This window comes from Gymnodraco acuticeps, unplaced genomic scaffold (assembly GCF_902827175.1).
Source record: "Gymnodraco acuticeps unplaced genomic scaffold, fGymAcu1.1, whole genome shotgun sequence".
Classification (NCBI taxonomy): Eukaryota; Metazoa; Chordata; class Actinopteri; order Perciformes; family Bathydraconidae; genus Gymnodraco; species Gymnodraco acuticeps.
Genome location: NW_022992041.1, coordinates 216,082 through 242,932, shown reverse-complemented (window position 1 = coordinate 242,932; position 26,851 = coordinate 216,082). Strand labels below are relative to the sequence as shown.

The 26,851-nt window shown below is 40.9% G+C and overlaps 1 protein-coding gene across 19 annotated transcripts in view; it reads left to right on the top strand.

Moving 5' to 3' along the window:
* Nucleotides 1-26,851, top strand: part of dst (dystonin) — a 106,161-nt gene that overhangs the window by 73,017 nt on the left and 6,293 nt on the right. For 11 of the 19 annotated variants that reach the window (XM_034201877.1, XM_034201879.1, XM_034201881.1 and 8 more), the window contains 38 exons: nt 6,005-6,166; nt 6,365-6,535; nt 6,820-6,986; nt 7,518-7,677; nt 7,878-8,204; nt 8,353-8,437; nt 9,055-9,296; nt 9,399-9,605; nt 9,748-9,867; nt 9,994-10,101; nt 10,205-10,423; nt 10,507-10,710; nt 10,964-11,195; nt 11,660-11,886; nt 13,621-13,743; nt 13,849-13,950; nt 14,534-14,635; nt 14,938-15,111; nt 15,740-15,895; nt 16,079-16,276; nt 16,902-17,030; nt 17,727-17,897; nt 18,979-19,134; nt 19,686-19,892; nt 20,712-20,831; nt 21,419-21,588; nt 21,681-21,840; nt 22,751-22,945; nt 23,023-23,151; nt 23,770-23,913; nt 24,060-24,248; nt 24,367-24,496; nt 24,690-24,853; nt 25,158-25,320; nt 25,403-25,557; nt 25,655-25,729; nt 25,898-25,915; nt 26,638-26,754. In XM_034201877.1, coding sequence (XP_034057768.1) covers nt 6,005-6,166; nt 6,365-6,535; nt 6,820-6,986; nt 7,518-7,677; nt 7,878-8,204; nt 8,353-8,437; nt 9,055-9,296; nt 9,399-9,605; nt 9,748-9,867; nt 9,994-10,101; nt 10,205-10,423; nt 10,507-10,710; nt 10,964-11,195; nt 11,660-11,886; nt 13,621-13,743; nt 13,849-13,950; nt 14,534-14,635; nt 14,938-15,111; nt 15,740-15,895; nt 16,079-16,276; nt 16,902-17,030; nt 17,727-17,897; nt 18,979-19,134; nt 19,686-19,892; nt 20,712-20,831; nt 21,419-21,588; nt 21,681-21,840; nt 22,751-22,945; nt 23,023-23,151; nt 23,770-23,913; nt 24,060-24,248; nt 24,367-24,496; nt 24,690-24,853; nt 25,158-25,320; nt 25,403-25,557; nt 25,655-25,729; nt 25,898-25,915; nt 26,638-26,754 — 6,078 coding nt within the window. The remainder of the gene's footprint in view (nt 1-6,004; nt 6,167-6,364; nt 6,536-6,819; nt 6,987-7,517; nt 7,678-7,877; nt 8,205-8,352; nt 8,438-9,054; nt 9,297-9,398; nt 9,606-9,747; nt 9,868-9,993; nt 10,102-10,204; nt 10,424-10,506; nt 10,711-10,963; nt 11,196-11,659; nt 11,887-13,620; nt 13,744-13,848; nt 13,951-14,533; nt 14,636-14,937; nt 15,112-15,739; nt 15,896-16,078; nt 16,277-16,901; nt 17,031-17,726; nt 17,898-18,978; nt 19,135-19,685; nt 19,893-20,711; nt 20,832-21,418; nt 21,589-21,680; nt 21,841-22,750; nt 22,946-23,022; nt 23,152-23,769; nt 23,914-24,059; nt 24,249-24,366; nt 24,497-24,689; nt 24,854-25,157; nt 25,321-25,402; nt 25,558-25,654; nt 25,730-25,897; nt 25,916-26,637; nt 26,755-26,851) is intronic. The other 8 variants (XM_034201887.1, XM_034201885.1, XM_034201882.1 and 5 more) reach the window with 4 other exon arrangements.

Sequence of the window (26,851 nt, the reverse complement as noted above, 5' to 3'; positions counted from 1 at the left end):
ACAGTCCAAAAACACAACATATTGAATTTACTGTTGTAAAAGCAGCGCTTTATTACATTTACAGTGCTTAGATAAGAGAATGTTTACATTTTATTCTAACAAAATGACATAAACCATTAATAAGTTATCAATATAGTAATGGAATTATTTCTTTAGTCCTCCAATCAATCGATTAAGGAACACATCTAATTAGTTTATATACATAAACCAACAACAGCTATTCGACAGCGATTAAAGGAGATCATTAAAGATAATTTGCAGATTCTTTAGGTTTATTAAGGGTAATGTTGGAAAACAGGAAATAATGTTTTTCGCAGTATAGTTCAATAAGGCAGAACATATTACACAAACATTATTATTAACTCTGGTTAAGGCCTTTTTTGTATCCGACCAATCTCACAAATGTCCCCTTTGTTATTTAAAAAAGCATGTGTTGTTTTTATTTCTACCAAGATCACTGGGCTTAAAACTGTATTCTCTCCTTGGTTCCCATACAGTATATTTGAACATTTGATATTAAGAAGCTATCTATCCCAACAAACCTTGCATTGGGGCAGATTATCCTCAGGCTCTTATCTGAGCAGCACACTGGCTACATGCAAAGCAATCCTCTGGAGACTGCCGGTTCATTAAGGGCATCTGGTGTTAACAAAAGAGCTCAGCCCATGTGCAGTGATGGGGCAGGAGGGATGGACCCTCGCAGCCAGGTGGTCACCAGCAGGGCGTCACTTGATTCAATGGTCCCATTAGAGGAGCTGGGCCTGCGTCCTGATCTCTTCACATTGATAGTGTTGTTGTTTTAAGCCTGAACACTCACTGCCTGATATTATCTGGGGCTCTAAGCTTAGAGTAGCCTGGTGTTCATTTTGATATAGACACCACTTAGTATAGTGATGGTTGGGTTACCATGAATAAAAAACCTTATTGTTTACTGCTGGGTTAAGGCTTGACTTAATATTTAATTGAGCCAAAAATGCTCTAGATTATTCCTTTAGGCTAATTAATATTGTACAACAACTGTTTGTATACAAATGTACTTTTAGGTAATGCTATATTTAGTATTACAGACATACCACACCATTTATAATTGTCCTAATGACCTGTTTTTAATTCCTCTGACACTCCATGTCACCTTTAACATTTTAGTTAACAACAACAAGGGGTGGCCATTAGCAAGCTTTACAGACAGATGCAAACATGTTTTAAAAGCCTTTAAATTCCTGTAGAGTTTTCCTAAAGAGGATTAACCTATATTCAGAGGTGACATTATGAAGCACTTCTTCATTTGTAGTATTCGATATTATTACAATAAAACAATGTAAAAGCCGTGGCACAGATTTGTGCTAAGATATAGGTCAGGGGATTTTTCTTGTAATTACGGGGGTGCTTCACTTAGGCAGGAGGGTTACATGCAAACCTCCAGTTGAGATACATGGATTAAAATATCGTGGGGGTAGGGGGTTTTATGTTATTGTGTGGAATTTGGTTTAGGCCTCGCAGGGAAACTATTAAAGGAGTGATTGATTCAAAGAGTTGCCAGCAGCATTGTCATGGTGCATGTTTCTACCCCCTCTTTGTCCTGTCATCAGGCTGGGTTGAGAGGGCATATACAGCCTCAGCTGCTCGTGGAAAACCCCCATTGTACTAATTCGTACCCATACAAACAAGAGCAGTATCGGAACTTTGGTTGTTTCGTTATATAGCTGCAACATTAGGTCATTAATGTGTCCTATTCTGTTATATGTTCAGTTGATCAGGCACTTATTTCTGTAGGTAAGTGGACTTTATTGGCAGCTGATGAGAAAGAAATAAACAGAGAAAGACAGCTCTTGGATTCCTCTCTTTTATGTGCTGTTACCATTTTAGGTCAAGTTTTGAAAGAGAGAGCCTGACTTCATGTGTTTACTCTTGTTTTCACTTGAGATTCGCAGGAGCACGCCTGAGGGAGTCCTGGCGAATGTATATCTTTACATGAACCTTAAAGGGCAGCTCTGGTGACTCAACACCCCTGGGGGTTGGCGTCCCTTCTTTCAGACATTACATCATTGTCTCTTACAAGTTCGGGAAGGAGTTTCTAGCATCTGAATCATACTCTAGCTAACCCATTCATTGACGCTAAAGAGGGCAAAAAGTGTCATCGTGACCATGTAGTACCGCTGACTCACTGCCACTGATACACTCTTAAAGTAAAACGTGAAACTTCTGAAGGACAGTTGCCCTACAAGTCGAATTTAAGTTGTTTTGATGTAAAGCAGCACGTTTTAATTAATGAAAGGGTTCTAGTCTTTTTTCCCAAAGTAGGCCTCCATCCTAAGTGATTAAACCGACATCTAGATCTTCAGATGATCAGCCGACTATTTAGTTAATACAATGTATCAGCCTGCTTTGTTTGGTGGATAATAACTGAATTAACGTAAAGTATTATCAACTTGTCTGTAAAAAAATATTTTTACGTTTTTTGTTCCAGCTTCCAGCGTATTTGCTGTTTTTAACTCTTTTGTGGTTCATCATTTCTGTAAAGTACAGAAAGTATCAAATATATTTTGGACACTGGGGACAAAGGGACCCCAAAGAGAAAAATGATAATTTGTGTTCTGACATTTAAATGCCTGCAAATGAAAAAATTATGCAGGTTTCAGTGACCGAACATCCCTTTTTCAGATCCAGATCTTAACTGCTAATTTAGCACTGCCAGTGTCCTCTATCCATCTCCTCTCATGCATACAGAGCTGGACAAAGCGGTTGGGATTGTTCAGCTCTATACTGATCTGCTATGGTGAAGACAATCCAGGAAACAAAAATGACTTCCTTTCACTATCTCCCCTGTTCTCCTTTCTTCTCCTGCCCCGGTCACTGGATATAAAAAGCGCCTTCATGCACTTGGCAGAGCTGTCGGTGTTAAATTACCTGGGACCTGTGCCTCCCTCAGCATTCCACAGTAATTAACAATATCTGCAGGGTCCACAGCAACCGTCCACAAGAAGAAAACAGAGGGCAAAGAGAGAAAAAAGGAAAAATGTGTATCTATTTCAGAAGAGTGTGATGTCATCAGAGTGGGAGCTGCTGCTGCCTGCTGGTCTAGGTTTTTTTTTTTTTAAGTAGAAGAAATCTGGTGCGTATCACTTCCCCTCCCCATTCCCTCATTCACTGAAAGAAAAATGCGTGATTGTGTCAGGATGCAGAAGATGGCTTAGAAGTGATGTCATACGGGCCATGCTGACATAAGGGGGAATTAGAAAGGAGGAGAAAAAAAGGGTCATGTGTCCACCAATCAACATGTGCCGGAGCGGCTCTCGGCACAAATGGAGTTGTGGCAGATGTTGTCTGAATAATGAGCGGGGGCGGGGCATGAAACCCTCTGCCAGGAGGGTGTCTGTCATTGCGAGGGAGCGATGAGGGAGAAAGGGCAGGCTTTTTTGTTTATCCAGGAGTACCAGCTCTCCTCAGAACTGCCCACAGTTTTACGTAGAGCCTGCTGGATTTGCCTGTGGATATTTTCACTTTGCACTGAAGATTTTCCTCAAGCTCTCGTGGATGCTGTGAGGATTTCAGGGGAAAAGAAGCACTTTGGACCAGAGGAATAATGATTAAGATTTGGCAATGCACGTAGAAGAGCCTAAAGGAATATTCTCGGGATAAGTAACTGTGTGGAAAGACTGGATTTGTATTCCTAATACGGAGTATGAAGCTGCTATACAGTCCTAGCATTTGTTTGGGATTTTTTATATTATTTGTATTTCTAAAGCCTTTATTTGAATTTTTTTTTGATCAACTTCTTTGTGTTAAAATGAAATCTCCACAAGCAACTGTAGATTTGATCTTTAACAAGACAAGTGGAAACGTTTGATATTTATTTGTTAACCATCGAAAAGAGGAGGACAGTTATCATTTTGTTGCTTCTTTTGTAAATGAGTGAAATTGTGTTTCTTTTTAAATTACACATTTTGCACAAGATATACCTCAAAGGATTTCACCTCATCCTTAATCTTATTTTATAGTGAGTATTAACAATTGTGTTAGCATGGGCAAACCGCTGAGCAGACCAGATTGCCTCAGACAAAACCCTTCCTGTGTGGGGAAGGGGGAGGACGAGGACCTGAACATTGATGACTGCTATGTGCCCCAGAGGTCCATTTATGACACTGTCCGGCTCAACGAGCAGATAGACTCAGGCTCTAAGGGCAGCCTTTCCTCCAGGCACTTCACGGGCACCCTACCTTACACTCAACGCACGTTAGACTTTAGCAACTTGTGTGGAAATGGAGCCCTTTCTGCTTCTAGCTCGTTTGAGCTCCGAACCCGCAAACCTGCCATCCTCGACCAACGTGGAGTCTTTGATGGAGTTAAGCTCAATGGGCACATAAGCAGGGCGACTGACACAGTGCTACCTAAGACACGTCCAGGCGAGAAGAAGGATCACCCGCATCAGCGACGCTCATGGAGGACTTTTGCCCCAACTAACTTGGGGGAGTATGCAAGCCGCAGTGGGACCCTGTGCTCGGGGAGTGTGGATAGGCCGGGGTTGATCAATGGCAGGAGAGGGCAGAGTATGACCAGCTCACTGACATCTGAAGAGGACTCAGGTCTGTACAGCCCAACTGTGGAAAGGGAGAGACATGCTCATAGGTCCCACAAAAGAGTGGGCCCCGGCACAAGGAGCCTCTCGTCTTCAGAGGCAATGCACATGTCTGGGGACCTAAGAGCTGGGCGATCGCTGAGCTCGGGGCAGGGGGAGTTCCCTTTCTCACCGGTAAGGGACAATCGGACTCTTTATCACAGCAGCAGCTTGGTGCAGGGGCTGCGACAAACAGAATCAGGTGTGGTGGATCTAAATGTAAAGGATACCCTGAGCAATGGAGAATACAAATACTCCACAGGGAGGTTATCCTCGGGGTCAGCCTCTAGGACCCAAAACGACAGCTCCGGATGGCGCTCAAGGACTTTAACAGACTATGATGAGCTATCCACTGCTGAGTTGTTAGAGGATGTGTCACCTCAGGAGGACTGTGAGTTGGTCAGTGTGGTGGTGACACAGCCTGAGACGCACGGAAACTCTGTAACTCTACCCGTAGAGAGCTGCCAGCAGGCAAAACCATGTACCGTTGAGCAAGGAGCGTCCAAGTACAACATGGAGGACCTGGAGGAGTTTCTGCAATCAGTCGAGGCCTGTCTGCCTAAAGGTTTACAGACGTTCCAGCACGCAGGGGAGCAGGAGATAGAGGCCTTACTGAATGCCATCGCTGCTTGTCCTGAAATGAACCCTATGGGTTTTTTCTCCCCACAGGTGCCCAAAAATACCCTTCATTTCTTTGTTCATTAGCTGGTTACACATGTTTTTACTAAATGTTTTGCTTCTTTGATGGTGTTTTCCCAGTTGCTGGCTATAACTTTTTGTTATATGTGATAACATGATTAGTAAAATAGGTTTTAAATTACAAAAGTTCAAGACAAGATCTGAATTGATTGTTCACAGGGAAAATGTACTTCCTGCAGAAAGCAAAACAAATAAATGATGCAGATGGATTCATTATAATAAAAATGGAAGAAAAAATTTAAATATCTACATATATACTCTATTTACACCTTTCACTTTTAACTTATATCTCCTCCTTACTAGCTTACCCTTGCAGCCGCTCAATGGGATTGTGCACAGCTGTGCCTTTACTTGTTAACTCTCCTTTTCTAGAAGCTGCTGACTGGTTTAGAGAGTTGTTTATGTCAGCTGGATTTTTAACAACAAACCTGAATTCCTGGTGTCAATTGAATTTGTATCCCCCTATAATATCAAGATCAAAGTCATCTTTCTGTAAATTGAAAGAATCAGCTATTTAATTGGTCTCGTTCTGAAAATCAAGTAAAACTAATGTGTCATTAGTTCTCTGTGCTTTGAAACTGGAACAGTAATCCAGTCATTTCTATGAACCTCCAAGTAAGACTAAACTCCTCGTAATTTGAGTGCTTATTATATAACATATTTATTCGTATTTGTTCCATTTGTCTTTAGGCTTTCCAGAAAGACGACATTGATCCATTGCAGACGCATCTTCAGGACATCAGCTCTCTCGGCCACAGCCTGATACAAAACGCTGCTAAAGGCACGAGCACCAAGAAGCTTGAGGATGACCTGGATGGAGTCAACACAAAGTGGAATACCCTCAATAAAAAGGTTATTTGTTTAATACAACCGGTCTGACTGGTTGTTCTTTGCTTTTGAATAGTGGTCATTAGTGAAACTATAGAGAGATATTGTCAATGTAATGAGTCATCTGTTTTTGTTGTTGTAGTCTTATCCTTTGAGTTACTAGGTGCAGTTTTCAGTTGGCTTTAACAAAGGTGTAATCTTTATTTACCATGTGGTTTGCAGATCGCTGAACGTTCAGCCCAGCTGCATGAAGCCCTGCTGCATTGTGGGAGGTTCCAGGATGCCCTGGAATCACTGCTCAGCTGGTTAACCGACACAGAAGAGCTTATGGCCAATCAGAAACCTCCATCTGCAGAATTCAAAGTGGTCAAGGCACAGATACAAGAGCAGAAAGTAAGCTGGTATTACGCGGTACAAATGCATAAAGCCATAAAACCACAGTTACACTTCTGTTTAATCGTTCCACTTCAACACCAGAAAATCCACACAGCATTATGACTCTGCCATCCATCTCATTTAATTGACACCCATTGTTGAACAAAAGTGTGATAAACAAAGCTGTTGGTTTAATGGACACTTAATCTGTGCCCGTTACATTTACTGTTTTTCACCACCAAGCAATGCCAGAGCTAGTTAAAGGCACCCAATAACTCTCCTCCTTTGTTTCCCTTTGACAGCTCCTACAGAGACTGCTGGATGACAGAAAACCAACAGTGGAGCTGATAAAGAAAGAGGGAGAGAAGGTTGCACAACTGGCAGAGTCTGTGGATAAAGAAAAGGTTGGAAAGGAGATCGAATGCCTTGCACAGCGGTGGGACAGTCTGCTCAAGAAGGCTGAAAACAGGTCTGTATAAAACACATGTAACCGTTTAATTTGCGTCACAGTTAAATGTTGCTAATGAAGGACTTAAAACATTGTAATGCTTCCCCTGTTTTCCGGCTTTGTGCTAAGCTAGTTGGCTGCTGGTGTCAACTTTTGCCTCTGTAGAATGTAGCCTGTATAAATGGAAGTGATATGTATTTTCTTAAACAACTCTTTGCAAGACAATTCAAAAAAATGTATTTCCAGAAATGTCAAACTATTACGTCAAAGGTTGCTAATGAAACAACCTAAATTAAATAGTAAAGTCTTGCCCTTTTATTAACCTGGGTTTTGCCTTCGTTTAAATCTGGGTATATTTAAAAGTATGTGAAACTCCAACTAAAAGTAGACCTACCTTACCTTTCTCTCAGTTCAGAACATGGCTCTTAAACGTTATTCATATGTAGATCATTTCTTTATTAACTAATAATGGAATAAGCTTGCCTGTCACTCTGTACATTACTTTCCTTTGCTCATGATTCATTGCCGTTACTATTTTCATAAATGTTTCAGGCAAAAGCAACTGGAGAGCATCTTAGTGGTCACTCAGCAGTTCCACGAGACGCTGGAGCCCCTGAGCGAGTGGCTGGCGGCTACAGAGAAACACCTAGCCAACTCTGAACCCATCGGCACTGAGACGTCTAGGCTGGAAGACCAAATATCCCAGCATAAGGTAATATCATCATTTTCATCATTGCTGTTTGTTTTTATCATACAGTTGGTTTTGTTCAGCTGAATTTCATTTCCTTCATTTTGCACGTTGGTGCATTTCATTATTACCCATTCTGTTTTTTATATAATTTCAGTTGACCTCTTTTGTTTTTTCTGTTTGTGTCATATTTCTTTGGTTTGTTTCCCATCCCCTGTGGTTAGGCCTTAGAGGAGGAGATTATGAATCACAGTAAAGACCTGTTACAGGCCATCAGTCTGGGTCAGATGCTCAAAGCTGTTAGCTCAGTGGACGAAAAGGAGTTTGTTCAGTCCAAACTGGACTCCACTCAGTCTGGTTACATAGAGCTCCAGGAGCGATGCAGGAGGAGGGCTGAGATGCTGCAGCAGGCTCTGGCCAACGCCCAGGTGTTCGGAGAGGACGAGGTGGCTCTCATGAACTGGCTGAATGAGGCGCACGGGAGGCTGAGCGAAGTGTCCGCGGAGGACTACAAAGTAGATGTTCTTGAAAAGCAGCTGGCAGAACAACGGGTATACACTCCTCTCCAGGCCACGCACTTTGTACTCCTTTCATTTAAGTTGCATCAATCACTTTATTGTTTGTGTGTTATCATTGCTTACAGTGGAACATTTATTTTCTCTCTCAATTAATTCCTAAGGTTGTGTTTTCCTTTGTTAGGCCCTACAAAGTGAAATTGAGTTGAGGAAGAAGAATGTTGACCAAGCCATCGCTAATGGGATGGAGCTTCTGAAGCAAACAACAGGCATGTTTGACTTTATGACTCCCTATCACAGTTCAAACAATTGTGTCTCTGTCCACTGTTGAACCGCTCTCTTAATAAGGTCAGACATCTTATGATGTGTATTAAAAAGTATTGGCCAGAGTTCTGAATGTTGAACTCTATTATAATCTATAATCTAATTTTCAGAAAGAACGGGCAGTTTCCTATTTGTGCAAGTTAATAACTTTCTTGGGGAAATGACTGTGCCTATTTGGCCACCTTTAAACAGTGCCAGACTAGCTTTTCCCCGCTTTTCCTAGTCTCTATGCTAAGCTAAGCTAACGGGTGCTGGCTCCAGCATGTACACTGCAAACCAGTCAGATATGTGTGCAGTATCAATCCAAAGTGAAAATGCCTAATCATTTCTGCCAAAAATGTCAAACTATTTGCTATCAGTCAGTCATTTTTGCACGTTACAAGTAAATATTGCATTTAAATTGTATGGCACTGACTACATTTATGAGTAATACTGCTTACCTGACTCTCATTGCTACTGCTCTATGTTCTGCAAAACTAACAGCATACTGTAGTTACCTATACTACAGCAGAAATACAAAACTCCTTGAATTAATATATAATAATTTACTCTCTATTTATAGGTGATGAGGTGGTTGTGATCCAAGGCAAACTGGATGGAATAAAAACAAAGTATGCTGAGATCAACTCAATGAGTGACAGCGTTTTGAAGACATTGGAGCATGTTTCGAGTCTCTCTGCTAAGCTGCAGAACACCCATGAGGACTTGAGCTCCTGGCTGGAGAAGGTAGAGGTTGAGGTCAGCGCTTTTGCTGATGAGGAGCCTGTGGGCGAGCAGCTCATTCATGCACAAATAAGGCAGAAGGTAGGAGTTTCTACAATAACATTAAGAGAAAACACTGTAATTACTCAGTAAGCTTCTGTTCACTATGCTAAAGTTGGTGCTTTTTTATGTAATGTTATCCAGGCCTTGTTGAACGAGAGCAAAGACCAGAAAACTGTGATGGACAAGGTGAATGAGTTGAGCAGCTCTCTACTGGATCTGATCCCCTGGCACACCCGAGAGGCTCTGAACAAGCTAGTGACTGAGGACAATGAGCGGTACAGAGGCGTCTGCGACATCGTCACCCAGCAAGTGGACCAGATCAACGCTCAGATACTCAAGTCACAGCAGGTAAACCAGAGCAACCAATAAACAGCTTTTCTCATTTTTTTTCAATTGAATGTAACCTTATTAACCCTATAAGTCCTTGTTTAATGTTGACCTAATCGTTTTCAGCTTTGTAAAATATAAAGGTCTCTTTTCTGGTTTTTAGTTTGAACAGGCGGCTGACACTGAGCTCTCCTGGCTGACTGAAGCTGAGGGGAAGTTGCTGTCGATGGGCGAGATTAGGCTGGAGCAGGACCAAACCACAGCCCAGCTCCAAGCACAGAAGGTCAGTCTATCAAACTGTGTATGTGTGTGTATGGATAGTCACAGCCTCCATTTGAACAAAGTACAGTAAACACAGCGGTTTGTTTTGTAAAGAAGTCCAGCCAAACTCACTCTACCGGTTTTCCAGATCTTCTCCATGGACATCATGAGGCACAAGGATGCAGTGGATGATATTGTGAAAACAGGAAAGGCCATCATGAACAGTAAAAACCCAGAGGAGAAAGAAATCTTGAAGGTATAAACACTTTACTTCCTATTTTAGAAGTGGGACGTTAATAATTAGTTAATACACAGTTCAAGGTGGTTGATATTAAAGGTTCTTGTTGATTCCGAAACAGGCCAGGACCCAGACTCTGTTGGAGAAGTACGGCACCGTCAGTCAGCTGAACTCGGAGCGCCTTCTTCAGCTGGAGCGCGCCCAGTCTCTGGCCAGTCAGTTCTGGGAGACCTATGAGGAGATGTGGCCGTGGCTTCAGGAAACTGTCAGCGCCTTCAGCAAGCTGCCTCGACCCTCCATCGAGTATGAAACGCTCAGGCAGCAGCAAGAGGAGCTCAGGGTAAGAAGCCGATACGAGCAACAGTTCAACACACATGATTGAGAAATAAAAAACTAAATATGTCTCCTGTTTATCCTCCCCAGCAAATGAGAGAGCTGATTTCTGAACATAAGCCCCACATCGACAAGATGAATAAGACAGGACCTCAGCTTCTTGAACTTAGCCCGGTGGAGGGAGTGCCCATCAGAGAGAAGTACACAGCGACTGACAAACTTTACACCAAACTCAAGGCTGACGTCAAGGACAGAGCAGCGGCTCTGGATGAAGCCACCTCCAAATCAACCCAGGTGAGGAGCAGTTAAATTACTTATATTTGTGTTGCTTTTATATATAAGATAAGCAAATGTACTTTCAATTTCATGTTATAATAAAGTTACGATTACAAAGTTTGACCAATAGGTTTTATGATAATGTCTTGTTGTACATTAATTTTATTTCTGTAACATGTTAGCTAAACATTGTCCCAGCTTTCTTCAGAGATGTTACAATATAAGGTTTTAATAACAAACTGAAGTACTTCGTCTCCTCGTCCTCCACCAGTTCCATGATAAAATAGAACCGATGTTGGAATCCCTGGAACGGATCGCTGAGCGCCTGCGGCAGCCTCCATCCATCTCAGTGGAGGTGGAAAAGATCAGAGAGCAGATTACGGAAAACAAAGCTGTCTCTGTGGATTTGGAGAAACTGCAGCCCTCTTATGAGACACTGAAGCAGCGTGGCGAGGAGATGATTGCAAGATCTGAAGGAGCAGATAAGGATATCTCTGCCAAAGGTATGCATTTTTTCCCTCCATAACAGGCTATGGGATGAATGTAAGAGCCACAAAGACAAATAGTACAATAAACAGGTCAAAAGTTGGAAAAACATTGAGAATTACTGCACAACATCGCAGACCAAACCTATAATTCTCCTCCAATCAAAACATGCAAACTCCTTGGTTAAAATCCTTGACTCAAGATCTTAGCTTGAGTTTTGAGTCAGCATTTTTGTTTACTGAATTGCGCAAAGCTTTCCTCCAGGTGTGACTTTAATGAGAATGCCATTCTTAGTTTTAGTTGCAATAAAAAATCAAAGCAATAAACGGAGACCAAACTGTTTCTCATTAAATGTGTGTGTTCTCTCAGCTGTGCTCCCCAGCACTCAGCCGAAGAATACATGCTGATATCTGTGGTATTCTGTTAGTATCACATTTTGTATTTCATTCATTTATTCTATATTCCTTTCCTGCCACACAAGTTGTACAAGACAAACTGGACCAGATGGTGTTCCTCTGGAGCGACATCCAGGCTCTACTGGAGGAGCGGGAGGTCAAGCTGCTGGATGTGATGGACCTGGCCGACAAGTTCTGGTGCGACCACTGCGCTCTCATCGCCACCATCAAAGACAGCCAGGACCTGCTGCGAGAGCTGGAGGAGCCCGGGGTCGATCCCTCTGTCGTCAAACAGCAGCAGGAGTTTGTGGAGGTAGACAGATCCTAGGAGTTAACCTGTTAAACCCGAGAGTACCCTAATCCGGGTCCGGCGTTTAGTTTTTTCACGAAACTGTGTCTCTCAGGGCTTCTTAATATTTAAAAACCTATTAATGTGTCATACTCACTTAATGGGTTAGAAACTCAGCTAACTGAAGATATGAACCATTTTTACCAAAACAAAGCACAAGTCTCACAAGAAGCGTCTAAATAAGCCCTGAGCGAAAGAATGCTAACGCACTTAGCACAGAACTCAAGGTAAAAAATACCCTTATTACTTATCGTAACTACACATACATGATATCAGATTAAAGCTGAGATTCCACAGATTATATAGGTTTCAGTATCATCACTGAGCGATCAGAACTCGCGACACGGGAAGCAAACACAGACATCACAACACGTAGCTTTACGGAGCATTCACGGGAGATCGTCTTACTTTAGCTGTTATTCTGATCAATGGCATTAAAACGATAAAAACGCTGCTGATGGTTAATCCAATGGTTAATCCAATGTGTCTGTGTGTCATTTTTTAAATGATTACTGATAATCCATCATTCCATTTTTATGTCAAAAACGAAGATTTCATATTAGCTGCTTAATGATAGCCACCAGAGTGTATCACAGCTTCCGGTTCCGGGGCATTCTGGCTGCGCATCACTCATTCACCAATGGGTAATGTTTAGATGGATTTTTAGGAACTTCCCCTCGATTCTATTGGCTCTAACCGTTAAAAAGAGATGTCAATCATCAAAATCGACCGAGGGGGGCCAGAGATATGGAACATGCACCCAAATGACCCCAGAAGTGGTTTTATTTTTCTAAATCTCTCTAAAAAGTTCGAATTTCACCTGTTTTGCATCAATCTTCATACAGGGTACTTATTATATGTTATAGTTTGGATTCCTAAAGCTTTTAGTCTACCATCCCATCATTCAGGGGTGGTTTTCACTATAAGTAATTTTTTTTTTTTGGACGGACACAATAATTTACATTTTTTTACTGTGTTCAATCTGAATTGACTTTAAAATAAAAACATCTATATTGATTCTGACACTTCTAAATCCAACTCACAGATGTAACCTTGCTTTGAGAAAAAATATTATTAATATACCCCTTTTAGAAGGGAAGATATGGTCATTTGTTCTGGGAATGTCATTTTCGAGCCTGAGACCTGAAAAACAGGCTCGGGGCTTAACAGGTTAAATCAATTCGGCCCGTGGTCCATTTAGAATTGGCCCGCAGCAAATTCTAAAAATATAATGGAATATGCTTCTTAAATATATATATTACAGAGTATTAATGTTTTAAGACGCCCACTTTTCAAATAAATTCTGTCAAATAAAGTTGAAAACATTTTCAAACAAATCTTGATTAAAAAAAGCGCAATAACTGATTTACATAAGAAGCCTGAAATAGACCCTTCCTATTTCCCCTTATTATAAGCAATCTGAGGTTTCTGTTTTAAGGAATGAGCTGCCACCAAAAAAATGAAACCCTATGGAAAGCTGTGATGAAGCATATTCAAGTATCAAGCATAATTTACCTACATTTGATTGATTTTGTTAACTTATAACTTAACTTATGAGGCAATATACCCGAGGGGCCCAGCCTTTTGTATGTGTCTCTGTATGTGGCCCTCCGTGAGTTAAATCATTGAATGAACGAATGGGTGATTAAGAGTGATGGAGCACTTCTTAGGTTTAACAACGGCTTCTTGTTTCGACAGGGATTTAAAGAGGAGATCGATGGGCTGCAAGAGGAGCTTGAAGTGGTTCGAGCACAGGGTGAAGAGCTCATGACTGCCTGCGGGGAACCTGATAAACCTGTGATAAAGAAAAGTCTTGATGAGGTACTAGAGGACATTCCAAAGCAGCAGAGTTTTTCTTCTAACTGTCTATGCTGTTTTCTGTGGTTACACATGGCTTATGGTAAAGTTACCCGATCATTTTTCCAGGTGAACTCAGCGTGGGAAAATCTGAATAAGTCTTGGAAGGAGAGAGTAGAGAGGCTGGAAGAAGCCATGCAGGCTGCCGTGCAGTTTCAGGACGGCCTGCAGGTATTATGATCACTTTTTAAAGAATTCTCTGAAAAAATACAGAGTAAGGCTTCTGAAATTACCCTGAATCTTCATGTGACTCATACAACTTTTTCATTACTGTTATTTGTTTTTATTGTATGACTAATTATAGAATTGGTAATGGAGACGTGCACATGCACTTTAGAGTTAAACACACACAAGGAGCCAGCCAGATTGTAAAACCCTTCTTTTATTGCCCTTGATGAAGTGATACATTTTATGAGACCTTTTTAAATTTGAAACAATAAACAGCAACCACAGCGCTTCGCTTTATTTTGCTCAGACTTCTTCTCATGTGTATGAACTCTTTTCCTGATTTGAAAGAAAAAGTCCTCTCTAAGACTATTTTAGTTTGACTGAAAACACACCTTTAAAATGTATTCAAGAGAAGAGCTTCTTTCTAATTGTTTTGTTTGTTTGCGTACTTTGTTACTATGATATTATTTACTTCAGATCAATTGTACTTGGTGCATAACATGACAGTAGATGTGAAACATGACTCCCTGTGTGTGCACTAAGTTTGTTTTCTCTCAGTAACAATGGTTTCCCACCCTGTTCACAGGGTATGTTTGACTGGGTGGATATTCTGGAGGGCAAACTGGATTCAATGTCACCCGTCGGCACAGACCTGGAAACTGTCAAGCAGCAGATTGTAGAGCACAAGGTAAAGTCTTGTAATTCTGTTTAAATAATTAACAGCAGAATATTTCTATAATTCCCTTCTGCTATGTCCTATGTATTTATATCTAACTTTACTCCTGTACTCAGTGCTACAGAGTCTCTGCCATAACCACAGCTGTATTAATATGATGATGCATACCTTCCCCAGTTTGTATTAAATCTCTGCTTCATAAAGTTGTCACATTGTCCTTAATGCTTGAAAGAGCATAGCCGGGGTTTGATGTTTTGTCCAACAAGCTTTTGTATTTCTGTTGACTGATTGGGTTGTACCACTGTATGTTCCAGGAGTTCAAAGGAGAGGCGTACCAGCTGCAGATCGAGATGGAGCGCCTGAACCACCAGGCCGGTCTCCTGCTGAAGAAGGTGACGGAGGAGGCCGACCGATTGGCCATCCAGGAGCCAATGTCTGAGCTCAAAATGCTCTGGGACAACCTCGACGAGAAGATCATCAGCCGACAGGTCGGAAAAGGGACACATGTAGAGGGGAAGCTTTATGCACACACTTTATGTTCAATGGGGAAATATGCGCAGAGCGGATTTTGTGCACCTGCCCCAGGATTCAGGATTCAACATTTAATAGGTTCATATTTGGCCTACGGTACACCCTTCCAACAGGTTTAGTTAAAATCAGGCCAGTATTTGTTTTGTTATCCCGCCAACATTCAGACAAACAGACCAACAAACATGACAGAAAAGAAAATAACAACACTAACAAACCAGTGTTGCAAACTGCTTTAAATCTACACATACAAGACAGTTATAAAATACAAGAAACAGTTTAAATAACCTGGCAAGCATAAGGAAAAGTAAATAAACCAAAATCACATTTTAAAACTGTATAATTTTAGAAGATATTATAAGAAAGCCATTGTATGAAGATACATTTTCAAAAGTGACTTAAAAGGCCTATAGGCTGTTTGAATACAGTATGCAACTCTCTATGAATGACATTTGTATGACATTAAGAGATCCTACTCTTGGATTAAAAACAGACTCAACTATGGATCCATGGAATATTTTGTAATGTTTACATGCTAGTGCTTTCACGCGCTGTAATATCTAATGGTTTAATCTGTTGTTAATTCAGCACAAACTGGAGGGAGGCCTGCTGGCTCTGGGTCAGTTCCAGCACGCACTGGACGAGCTGCTGGCCTGGATGAGCCACACCGAGGAGCTGCTCAGTGACCAGAGGAAGACTGGAGGAGACCCCAAAGCCGTGGAGATCGAGCTCGCCAAGCATCATGTACGGAAAAAGTGCAAATTCATGTATTTGTAAATGAGCATCAGAAAAACATCAGAGATGCAGTGGATGTATCGCCCTCTATTGTTTGTTCCAAAATTACCTTTTATCCATGTAGATTTAAATGTGTCTTTCAGATCCCTCCACCCAGTATCTAATTTTTTTCTGGCTGTTTTATCTCCACAGGTTCTACAGAATGATGTGTCTGCTCACAAGGCGACGGTCGAGACGGTCAATAAGGCCGGTAAAGACCTGGTGGAGTTGAGCGCTGGAGAGGAAGCTTCTAGCCTGCAGAGCAAACTGGAGAACCTGAACCAGCGGTGGGAAGAAATCCTGGAGAAGACGGATCAGAGGAAGCTACAACTCAAGAGCGCTCTGCTTCAGGTATGAACAATATTTTCACTGTAACTTAAATCACCTTCATGTCATTATTCGATGTTTAATAAGCCATGATTGATTATTTTCTCCCAGGGTAGCAAGGAAGTTATGTGAAAGTCATCAATTGTTTTTGGAGGAGTGATCCCTCTCTCTGCCCCCTCCTCATTCCTTTTTTTAATTTCTATTCATAACTTTGACCTTTAGCAGCATGCTTTGATGTCAGGGGGGATAAGGGAAACTTACTTTTGAATGTTAAGAATGTTGTTTAACATAACACTTAATCTTGACCAGGTTTAGAAGGTTTTAAAGAAAGGTGTTCTTATCAGAAAAATTGCCAAAAAAGAATATATATGTATTATTATTTATTTGTTATTCGGTGAGCTTTAAAAGTTCAACCATTTTAACAGTTTATTTTAAATAAAAGTGACACTTTCTAATTATTGAATTTCTTATCAAATGCTTTATTGAATTAAATGTCTTAGTTTATACCGCTAAATACTGCAAAAACCCACTACTACTGCTAATGAATGTGAGGAATTAATAACTCAGACATCCTCCTCTCACCCATGGGATGCTAACAATGAATGTGCGTGACACCTTTTGTCCTGAATCAGGTTGTATTGTGTTGTAGGCCCAAGGTTTCCATGGTGAGATAGAAGATATGCAGCAATGGCTGAAAGACACAGAACGTCAGCTGTTGGCATCAAAGGCTGTGGGAGGCTTACCAGACACGGCCCGGGAGCAGCTTAACGCCCATCTGGTATGTGTTTAACATTGTGAAAGGCCGCATACAGATAGCAGGCTTGGAAGGAGACGACGATGTCTTTTCTGTGTTTTATCTGAAGTGTGAAAATTAAATGACATTGCAAAATACACTGCTTGCATCCCCCTGCAGAAGATGACACGGAGCCTTTTAAAGCGTATCGAATTGATTTCGCCACGTCTGACTATAATGAATTTAGGAATGTTTTCCCTCCTTTGTTTTTCTCTTTCTTTAATGGAACAGACACTTTCACAACAAACGCCCCCTGAAGGAGCTCCAGTAATGAGGGGGCCAAAAACAAAGGCATTAGTTGTGGGAACCTTTCCTCTAAGAGTGTTATTTTCACAGCATTTTTGTACTAGAAATATAAAGGGAAATAAATATTGTGCATTAACCAATTACTTACACACCATTCAGATCCTCCTGTTCTGTCTAACACTGAAGCAGATAATGATTGTATTACTTCATGAATTTGACTTAACAGACTGTACGTGGTTTGTCCTTGTTTGTCATGCTTTGCTTTTTGTTATTTTGTTCATGTATGTATGTAAGATGTTGCTTTTGTCGGGACCCCCTTGAAAACGAGATGGTGCATCTCAAGGAGTTCATCCTAATAAATACATTTATAAGAGCTATAATTCATTATCTTTGACAATGGCTTCCCTCATGTCATTATGTCATGTTTTCTTGCAGGAGTTGTGTTCTGCCTTGGAGGTGAAGGAGGATCTGTATCAGGAGTTGATGAACAAGGGTCAACAGCTGCTTGCCATAACACCCGAGGGTCCGGACAGCAACACAGAACAGGACCTCGCCAACCTAAAGGACAAATGGGACGCCGTGCAGGGGAAGGTTGCTGAGAGAAAGGTATGCAGTGGAGAGTTGTGGCGAAGACATACAGGGCTTCACTGTTGTCAGCTTAACTATTCCTACTGTAGATCCCCAGTGAGAGACGGCTGACACACACTTGAGCTATGACTCGGTATTTGTAAGCCTGTAATCCCAGTGCTGATAATGAATGGTGTAAAGATGGCGTGCTGGCACAGACACACAGGATGTGGTCACACTGTAGATCAGAGCGCTCTGAGTCAGCGTGGAACAACTGTGGTCTGTTACAGTGAAGACTTGTCAAATGCAAACAATGAATAACAGTGCTAATCAAGAAAGGTAACAGTCATCGGTCACTATGTTGTTCTTGTGGAAATCGTATTGATGTTATTCCCTTGTGACATTTTCTCACTTTTTTTGCTACAATAAATAAACATCCTCATATAAAATGGCTTAAAGAATAAGCTTCTCTCCTTTACCGCTCTCTATCCAGATATGGAGCTCCTTATATTCTGCCGGCTTGAAAGTTTGCTGTAACATTTTAGCTTTTGCTACCTATTTACTTTGGTCCTGTTCCCAGAAATATAGAGTTGGGTAAATCTTAGAGCCACACAGACTTGCAGCTGCTGGCCCACACTCTCTTCAGCAATGTGAGACTTCCACAGTCTAGTGAGCACAAACACGTTTGCCAAGCATAAAATAGTTTATTCAAATAATAGCATAAGTAGGGTCTATTAACCTCTCTCTTGCTTTATGAAGCATTATTACCAATAACTCTCTGCAGGTTGGTAATGTCATTACCATGTACAGCCACGTGATGAGCCTGTGCCAGTGGCCTTGGCTGTAACAAATGGATGTTTCCCTCATTGAATTAAAAGCTTGTCATTCCCCTCTTGCTCCAACACCAGCCTCTCCAGAGATGTTAACTTCCTCTGTGTAATTAGAGGTCACGTTCGGCACAATTGAAGTGTAATAGTTTTTTTCCACTCCTTTTTATCTAGTGTTGTGGCAACCAAGCGGTTTGTTTTCAGCAGCAGGATGTGGATGATAATAGTGCGACCAGACGACAGGATTGTTTCCATGTCTGTGCATAAATCCTGACGATGTGTTGTTTCTGCAGGTGAAACTAGAGGAAGCCTTGACCCTGGCCACGGATTTCCATAACTCTCTGCAAGACTTCATCAACTGGCTCACCCAGGCCGAGCAGACACTGAACATGGTTTCCCCCGCCTCCCTCATCATGGACACCATCATGTTTCAGATTGATGAGCATAAGGTATTGCTTGTGCAGAGAGGAGGGTTTCACAGCCTTGCATTATTAAATATGTATAATTATTAAATGATTGCTTTGATTCTAAGTGGACACATTTTTATGCAATTCCATGCTTTAATCCAGACGCTATATAAGATAAGATAAGAAGTACTTTATTGATCCCAAGTTGGGACATTTTTATGTTGCAGCAGCATTAAAAGACATGGCATTGTACAATAACAATTAAAAGACTAGAAATAAACATTTCAAAATGTCATCTCAATAGCAATAAAATAGCGATTAAAAAAAGTAGAAAATATACATGTTGAATTATAAATGTTCAGTTAGAAAATATAAAGCAGGATATATACATAATATCAGTGTCATATAGAAAAGGGCAGTTTAATTTTCCTTGTCATCAAGCCTACATCAATGTAATGACTCCACACTGTTTGTTCATTCAGAACAAAGCTCATTAGCCGATCAATAACTCTGCTGTCAATTAAAAAGCCTGTTTCCTCTTTTGGTATTATAACACCTGAACCAACCCCCTCTCTCCTCTGTGTGCTGTGCAGATGTTTGTGACAGAGGTGAACTCCCACAGGGAACACATCATTGAACTGGACAAGACAGGAACACACCTGAAGTACTTCAGCCAGAAACAGGATGTGGTGCTGATCAAGAACCTGCTGCTGAGCGTGCAGGGCCGCTGGGAGAAGCTGGTGCAGCGGTCTGTGGAGCGAGGCCGCCTGCTGGACGACGCCAGGAAGAGGGCCAAACAGGTACTGTTCTGTGTGTATTCATTCAGGGGTTTGAAATCAGCTTTGTTCAGAGGTGGGAAGTAGTGGAGTGCAAATACTTCGTTACTGTACTTAAGTAAATTTTTCTGGTATCAGTACATTACTCCACTACTTATTTTTCTGACGACTTTTTACATTTTGAACACAAATACCTGTACATTCTACTTCTTACATTTTCAAAACAAGTTTGTTACTTTAGTTTTAATCTACGTTTGGTGGTGTGATCATTATTATTGTCATTGCGTGCCTATTGATTTTAACACGATCCGTGTGTCCATCATTTCCTGGTCTTCTCTAAAGAAGAAAACTTTGTAATTTTGCCATTGTTCAGCATCGAAACATTCATTAGCTAAAAATGACATTATTGTTCTATTAATAGTATTATTATTATTAGAGGTCAGTTACTCTTTAAAACAGTTGGTAGTTATGGGAACTTTTTACTTAAGTACATTTGGAAGCCCACACTTCTTTACTTTTACTTGAGTAAAGAAGTTTAGTCAGTACTTCTACTTTTACCAGAGTATTTTTAAACACGCGTATCTGTACTTCTACTTGAGTAAAGGATGTGTGTACTTTTGCCATCTCTGGCTTTGTTTCACTGCTATGGCGATATGTTTCATTGTTATTGGAAAGTTCTGGAAATATTATATCAAACCTGATCTCTGGTTAGGGTTCTGGTTCAGCCATTTTCTGGCTGGAGATTATTACAGTGTTTTATTAATGTGAGCCTTTCCTGTTTGAACACTGCCATAAATCAATTGACATCATACTTTTTTTTAAATGCCTTGTTTGTTTGTTTAGTTCCATGAGACGTGGAATAAACTGATGGAGTGGCTCGACGAATCTGAGAAGACTTTGGACTCAGAAGTGGAAATTGCAAACGATCCAGGCAAAATTAAGACACAGCTGGCGCAGCACAAGGTGACAAAGCATTGTTTTATGATGATTTAGTTACAGTTCAAATAATCAGGCCCCTTTGACGATAGTTTCATTCATTTAACTGACACAAGTCAGAATAATTAGACAGTATGTGGGAGTTGGAAGCAGCAATTCTAACTGCAAAAAATATTTATTGGAATTACAGTATCCACAAAAAGCATCAGTCGTGCATTCACCCGCGTTATACCCCACCCACTCCTCTCTTGTTCTCTCTGCAGTGTTATGCAGTGATATTGTGCTAATCCTACATAATCCCTGGATGGAACAAATGCTTTTGGATACTCTTAATCCCAGTGACTCTTAATTTTTGACCCCTTTTTGGGTTTCCCATCACAGAATACTGTCTCCTTAATCTTACAACACACACAGATTAGGATACTTTCTGGCATGCCTACAGTAGAAGGAAGAAAAAGCTGAGAAGGTTCACTGTAACCCAGCACATCTAAAGAATGACATTTAAAACAATCCAGTGAACTTGACTTTTCACTTCAGAGCTTTTTCATTTAAAACCCTTTTAATTATTGTTTTGGAGTTAGCAGTGTTTTGATGACAGTATTTCTCATACACAGGAGTTCCAAAAAGCTGTTGGCAGCAAACACTCAGTGTACGACACCACCACTCGGACAGGACGGGCCCTGAAAGACAAGACCTCCCTGCAAGATGACAACCAGAAGCTGGACGACATGCTGAGTGAGCTGAGGGACAAATGGGACACTGTTTGTGGGAAGTCAGTAGAAAGGTAAGAAATAATTTTCCTGCATATGTTTTTAATAACAATTGAGACTATAAGAGATTCTTCATTCACTGTGATTGATCTGTGCTCTCTCGCAGACAAAACAAGCTTGAGGAGGCCCTGTTGTTCTCGGGACAGTTTACAGACGCTCTCCAGGCTCTCATTGACTGGCTGTACAGGGTGGAGCCTCAGCTGGCTGAGGACCAGCCCGTACACGGAGACATAGACCTGGTACTCAACCTGATAGACACCCACAAGGTAGGAACAACAGCAGACCACACCAACGCAAACTTCAGAAGCATAAAAGTTTTTGCTGCTGCACTGACCCCACCCTTTCCTTTTATCACTCATAGTTTATTATCACAATAGAAAATAAAGAGCACTTGAACCACACCAGGGTTTGACTCATATTTACATCACAAACGAGCTAGCATTGTAATGCCTATCCATTCAAAGTCCTTGTTCTTTGAAGTTTAGTATAAAGAACAAGTTATATCTCCACTACATCGGCAATGGAAGTACTTCTGTTTTCTAATGCACTAACATCTGTGAACTTTTGAATTAGATTTTTGTAATCCATTAGCACAATTTCCCTCTGGACTTTTTAATTTAAATAATAAATACAGAAAAGCACTTTTACTTCCCTCTCATTACCTATGGATCATATACTGTATGTTCTTAACTTTGTTAAAGTGTAAAAGATTAGGTGTACTTAGTTTTTCTCTTGCCAAATTGAATAAGACATGGGGACCTTTTTTGGTCCATGCTAAGGGGTGGTTGTTTGTTGCTGTTCCAGAAAAACGGATTTATTTGAGTTTGTTGCAAGTTTTACTTTAATTATGCCTATATCTTCTCTTCTCCATTGTGTGAATCATGCGTTTGTTTAATGCTGGATGACAAAGATCTACATTTTCTGTTGGGATTTTTATTTTGATATTTATGTCCTCACAGTTCAGTTTCCTTTTCTTTGTATGTTATACGTGACTTAATATTGAAACTTTGAAAAGCAACTGTTATTACAGTAAAAAGTGTAAAAACATAAACTTGCTTGAATGCGTAGACTGTATATATAGAGCTTTAAATACACAAATATTAAACTTGTATATACTGTATGTTGCATATGGATTCATGTAGTTTGACTGTGTCCTTCTCTGATTGGTCGCTGCAGGTATTCCAGAAGGAGTTGGGAAAGAGGACGGTCAGCGTTCAGGCCCTCAAACGTTCAGCCAGGGATCTGACGGACATCAGCCACGATGACTCGTCCTGGGTGAAGGTGCAGATGCAGGAGCTGAGCACCCGCTGGGAGACGGTGTGCAGCCTGTCGGTGTCCAAGCAGGCGCGGCTGGAGCAGGCGCTGTGCCAGGTACTGCGGAGCTACTGTTGGTACGTAGAAGGTAGAGTGTGTCTGAGAGCTGGCTGATGTGTGTCCTCTCGCCGCAGGCTGAGGAGTTTCACTCCACCGTTCACATCCTGCTGGAGTGGCTGGCCGAGGCCGAGCAGAGTCTGCGTTTCCATGGCAGCCTGCCTGATGACGAGGAGGCGCTGCAGACGCTTATCGAACAACACAAGGCAAGCATGCAAATATATCTATTTTTCCCTCTCAAACTAAACTTTTTATGACTAAATTAATTAATACCGTTCACATGCTGGCATCTTTTGAGTTTATCAAGATTCAAAGGTTTTATTATCATATGCACATAAGCTACAGTGTAGAAATGGCAATGAAATTCTTCTAACCTGAGCTCCTCTAACAATGCAGCATATATAATAAAATACAAAAATACAAATAAAATAATTGTGCAAGAAGTCTGTATACATGTAAATAAAATATGTACAAGAACAGAATATGAAATTAAATAATGTACATTAAGACGAAATTAAATACGGTTTATTGCGGTGATAACTATTTGTATAAATAAGTAGAAGGTTGCTTGAATAAACAGTTTGTTAGTAGATGTTATATTTCATTCCGACAATTCAGCATTGTAGATAAATAGGCTCTGACAGCTATCTGTGCTGAGCACCAAGTGTGACCTTATCTTTTAGGGCCCTCCACTCTGGAACAACCTCCCTGAGGAGGTCACTATTATCTCCAACAATAAAAACGTCATGAGCAGTGCTTCCTTTTAAGTTTGCCAAAGAGAATCCAGATAGAAATCTAATCTTGTACCCATTTGCTATTTTAAGGAGTTCATCAAGAAACTTGAGGAGAAACGAGTGGCTCTAAATAAAGCAACCAGTCTGGGGGAAGCTATTCTGATCATCTGCCATCCAGACTCTATCACAACCATCAAACACTGGAACACCATCATTAAAGCTCGTCTTGAAGAGGTCAGTGCACAGCTGCATACATGCCTATCGTATAACTTCCTGCAGCCTTTTCCCACACAAATCACTAAATGTAATGCCTCATCACACGAAAGGAATTGCTGTATCTCTATTTAGTGTGAACAATGTGTTTAATGTTACTGTTACAGGTGCAGGCGTGGGCGCGGCAGCACCAGAAGCGGCTGGCTACGGCTCTCTCTGAGCTGTTAGCCACTCAGGAGCTGCTGGAGAATCTGCTGACCTGGCTCCAGTGGGCCGAGACCAACCTCAACGATAAGGACAAGGAGCTGCTGCCACAGGAGCTGGAGGAGGTCAAAGGCCTCATAGCAGAACACCAGGTAAAGAAAAGCTGTAGATAAACAGAACTAGTGTTGTTATTTAGTAAAACGACTTGATTGTTGTTATTGACTGTAAGTGTACATTTACTGGAACCATACTTGTTGCTTTTCCCTGCAGGCATTCATGGAGGAAATTACCAGGAAGCAACCAGATGTTGACAAAATCACCAAGACACACAAAAGGAAGGCTGCTGTGGAGCCCCCTGTCCAGTCTCACATCCCTGTGCTTGACAAAGGAAAAACTGGAAGTATGTACCCTATAAATGCCCCTCAGAGAGCGTGACCTGAGCCATCTGGCCCTGTTGTTAAATCACTGCAGGGTGACTCCACATCCTCATCTTGTCCATTTTAGCACCTGGAATGATGTCAGTGCTTATCTATTCCTGCTCATAACATGGCTAGATCAAAGTCACTATAAGGGTTTTTGTCTTTCACTTGCAGGAAAACGCTCTCCCACACAGACGATGTATGCGTCAGCAACGCAGCCTCCCATTGAGACCAAGAACCCGCGGGTCAACCTGCTGGTCACTAAGTGGCAGCACGTGTGGCTGCTGGCTTTGGACAGGAGGAGGAAACTCAACGATGCCTTGGACCGACTGGAGGAGGTAATCAAACACTCAAGATTTACACAGACAAGAGTTATCATTGAGTGTGGAAGTCAAAGCCTATTCAAATTGATTTCTTAAACAAAATATTTAATCACAATGGCCATTCCTACACAGTTCTTCAACCATGTATTCTGTATTTATATGTACCTAAATAGTTAATTGGATTTTTATATTTTTCAGATTAATTTAGATTTGAAAATGTATTTTGTAAGTGCAAGGTATATATATATAACTATTTAGGTACATATAAATACAGATTCTGAAAGTTGTGTTCATATCCCCCTTTATTGTTTCTGTGCAGTTGAAGGAATTTGCCAACTTCGACTTTGACGTGTGGCGGAAGCGCTACATGCGCTGGATGAACCACAAGAAGTCTCGTGTCATGGACTTCTTCCGCCGCATCGACAAGGATCAAGATGGCAAAGTGACCCGACAGGAGTTTATAGAGGGCATCCTGTCCTCCAGTAAGTGTCCAACATACAAACTCACATAAAAAAAAAGCATGTACCCCCACCCCATTGTAACACTGTCATGGCTCTCCTGTAGAATTCCCCACCAGTCGTCTGGAGATGAGCGCAGTGGCAGACATATTCGACAGAGATGGTGACGGATACATTGACTACTATGAGTTTGTGGCAGCTCTTCATCCCAACAAGGATGCTTACAAACCGCTAACAGATGCTGACAAAATTGAAGATGAGGTGATAAAATCTCTCATGGCCAGAATTTCTGAAATGTATATCTAGATATTTATATCTAAAGAATTGTGTTTCAATCAAATGTTTTCTCTGTTTGTAGGTTACAAGACAAGTGGCAAAGTGTAAATGTACAAAACGATTCCAAGTGGAGCAAATTGGTGCCAACAAATATCGGGTAAGCAGATTTGAAAGAAAATATTATTATTAGCAGATGTTCCAATAAACACACACACACACTGCCTTAAAATGTTTTGAATACTAGCAGGTAAGTTCTTCAAGAAGTGCCAATACGTTGTAAAATCTAACAGTTCTTATATTCTTTTATTGTTCCTCACATCCCTAGTTCTACCTTGGAAACCAGGTACATATGAAAGTCCTCTTGTGTTTTGTACCCCTCTGTTCTGTGCCTTAGCAAGCCTTACGTCTTTTTTCATTTACCATATTTGCTTTCTAATGAACCCTCTCTGCCCAGAGTCCTGGCTAATGTTTACAGAATGAAACTCAGAAGTAGAGTTAAAGATCTATGGCCGTCTGATGTAATCCACGAGGATCATTGGCCTAAGATGCATTTTCAGTCTTACGTCAGATTCAGAACATATATTTTTATTATTTATTGATATACAGTATCTGCTTTTGAGTTTCAGATAAACAATATAACAAGCCAATACCATTTCAGGCCTTATCTTTTATAAGTCCACGGGCATAAACTCATCTGCTGGGCAGCTTGGAAAATAATGCTTTGTGTGCTTGCCTTGGGCTCTTCAGTATCATGGGAATGATTTACAAACATGGCTGACATATTTTTGTGTTACACTCACACTGTTGTGAATGATTTAATATGAACTATTTACATAGTCAGGTTACGATGATGATTTCAATGAATATATTGTTTTTCATTTTACCGACTGAGTTACTATGTGTTGACAAATTGCATGTTGCAGTTTCAAACTCATGCTTGCTGAAGCTTATTTGGATTCAGATGAATAATGGGAGGTGTTAGTAAGAGGGGCATTCGTGTTGCTTTATAAAGTAGTTTGTATTGATGTGTCACACAACAATTAATTATAATAACTCTTTTGACAGTTTGGTCAGGTCCAATGCTTACATGACTCCTTACTCGGCGACGAGACATTAGCAAACAGGGAAAATCAAAATCTTACCCCCCACCTACCTGTTGCAGTTTTGGAAAGCTGTATTCTGGTAAATGGTTATTCTTAAAATATGTCTTGTGCCTCGTTTTTCTCCAGATCATCATCACATTTTGATCACTTAAATCACCAGTGGCATTAAATCATTA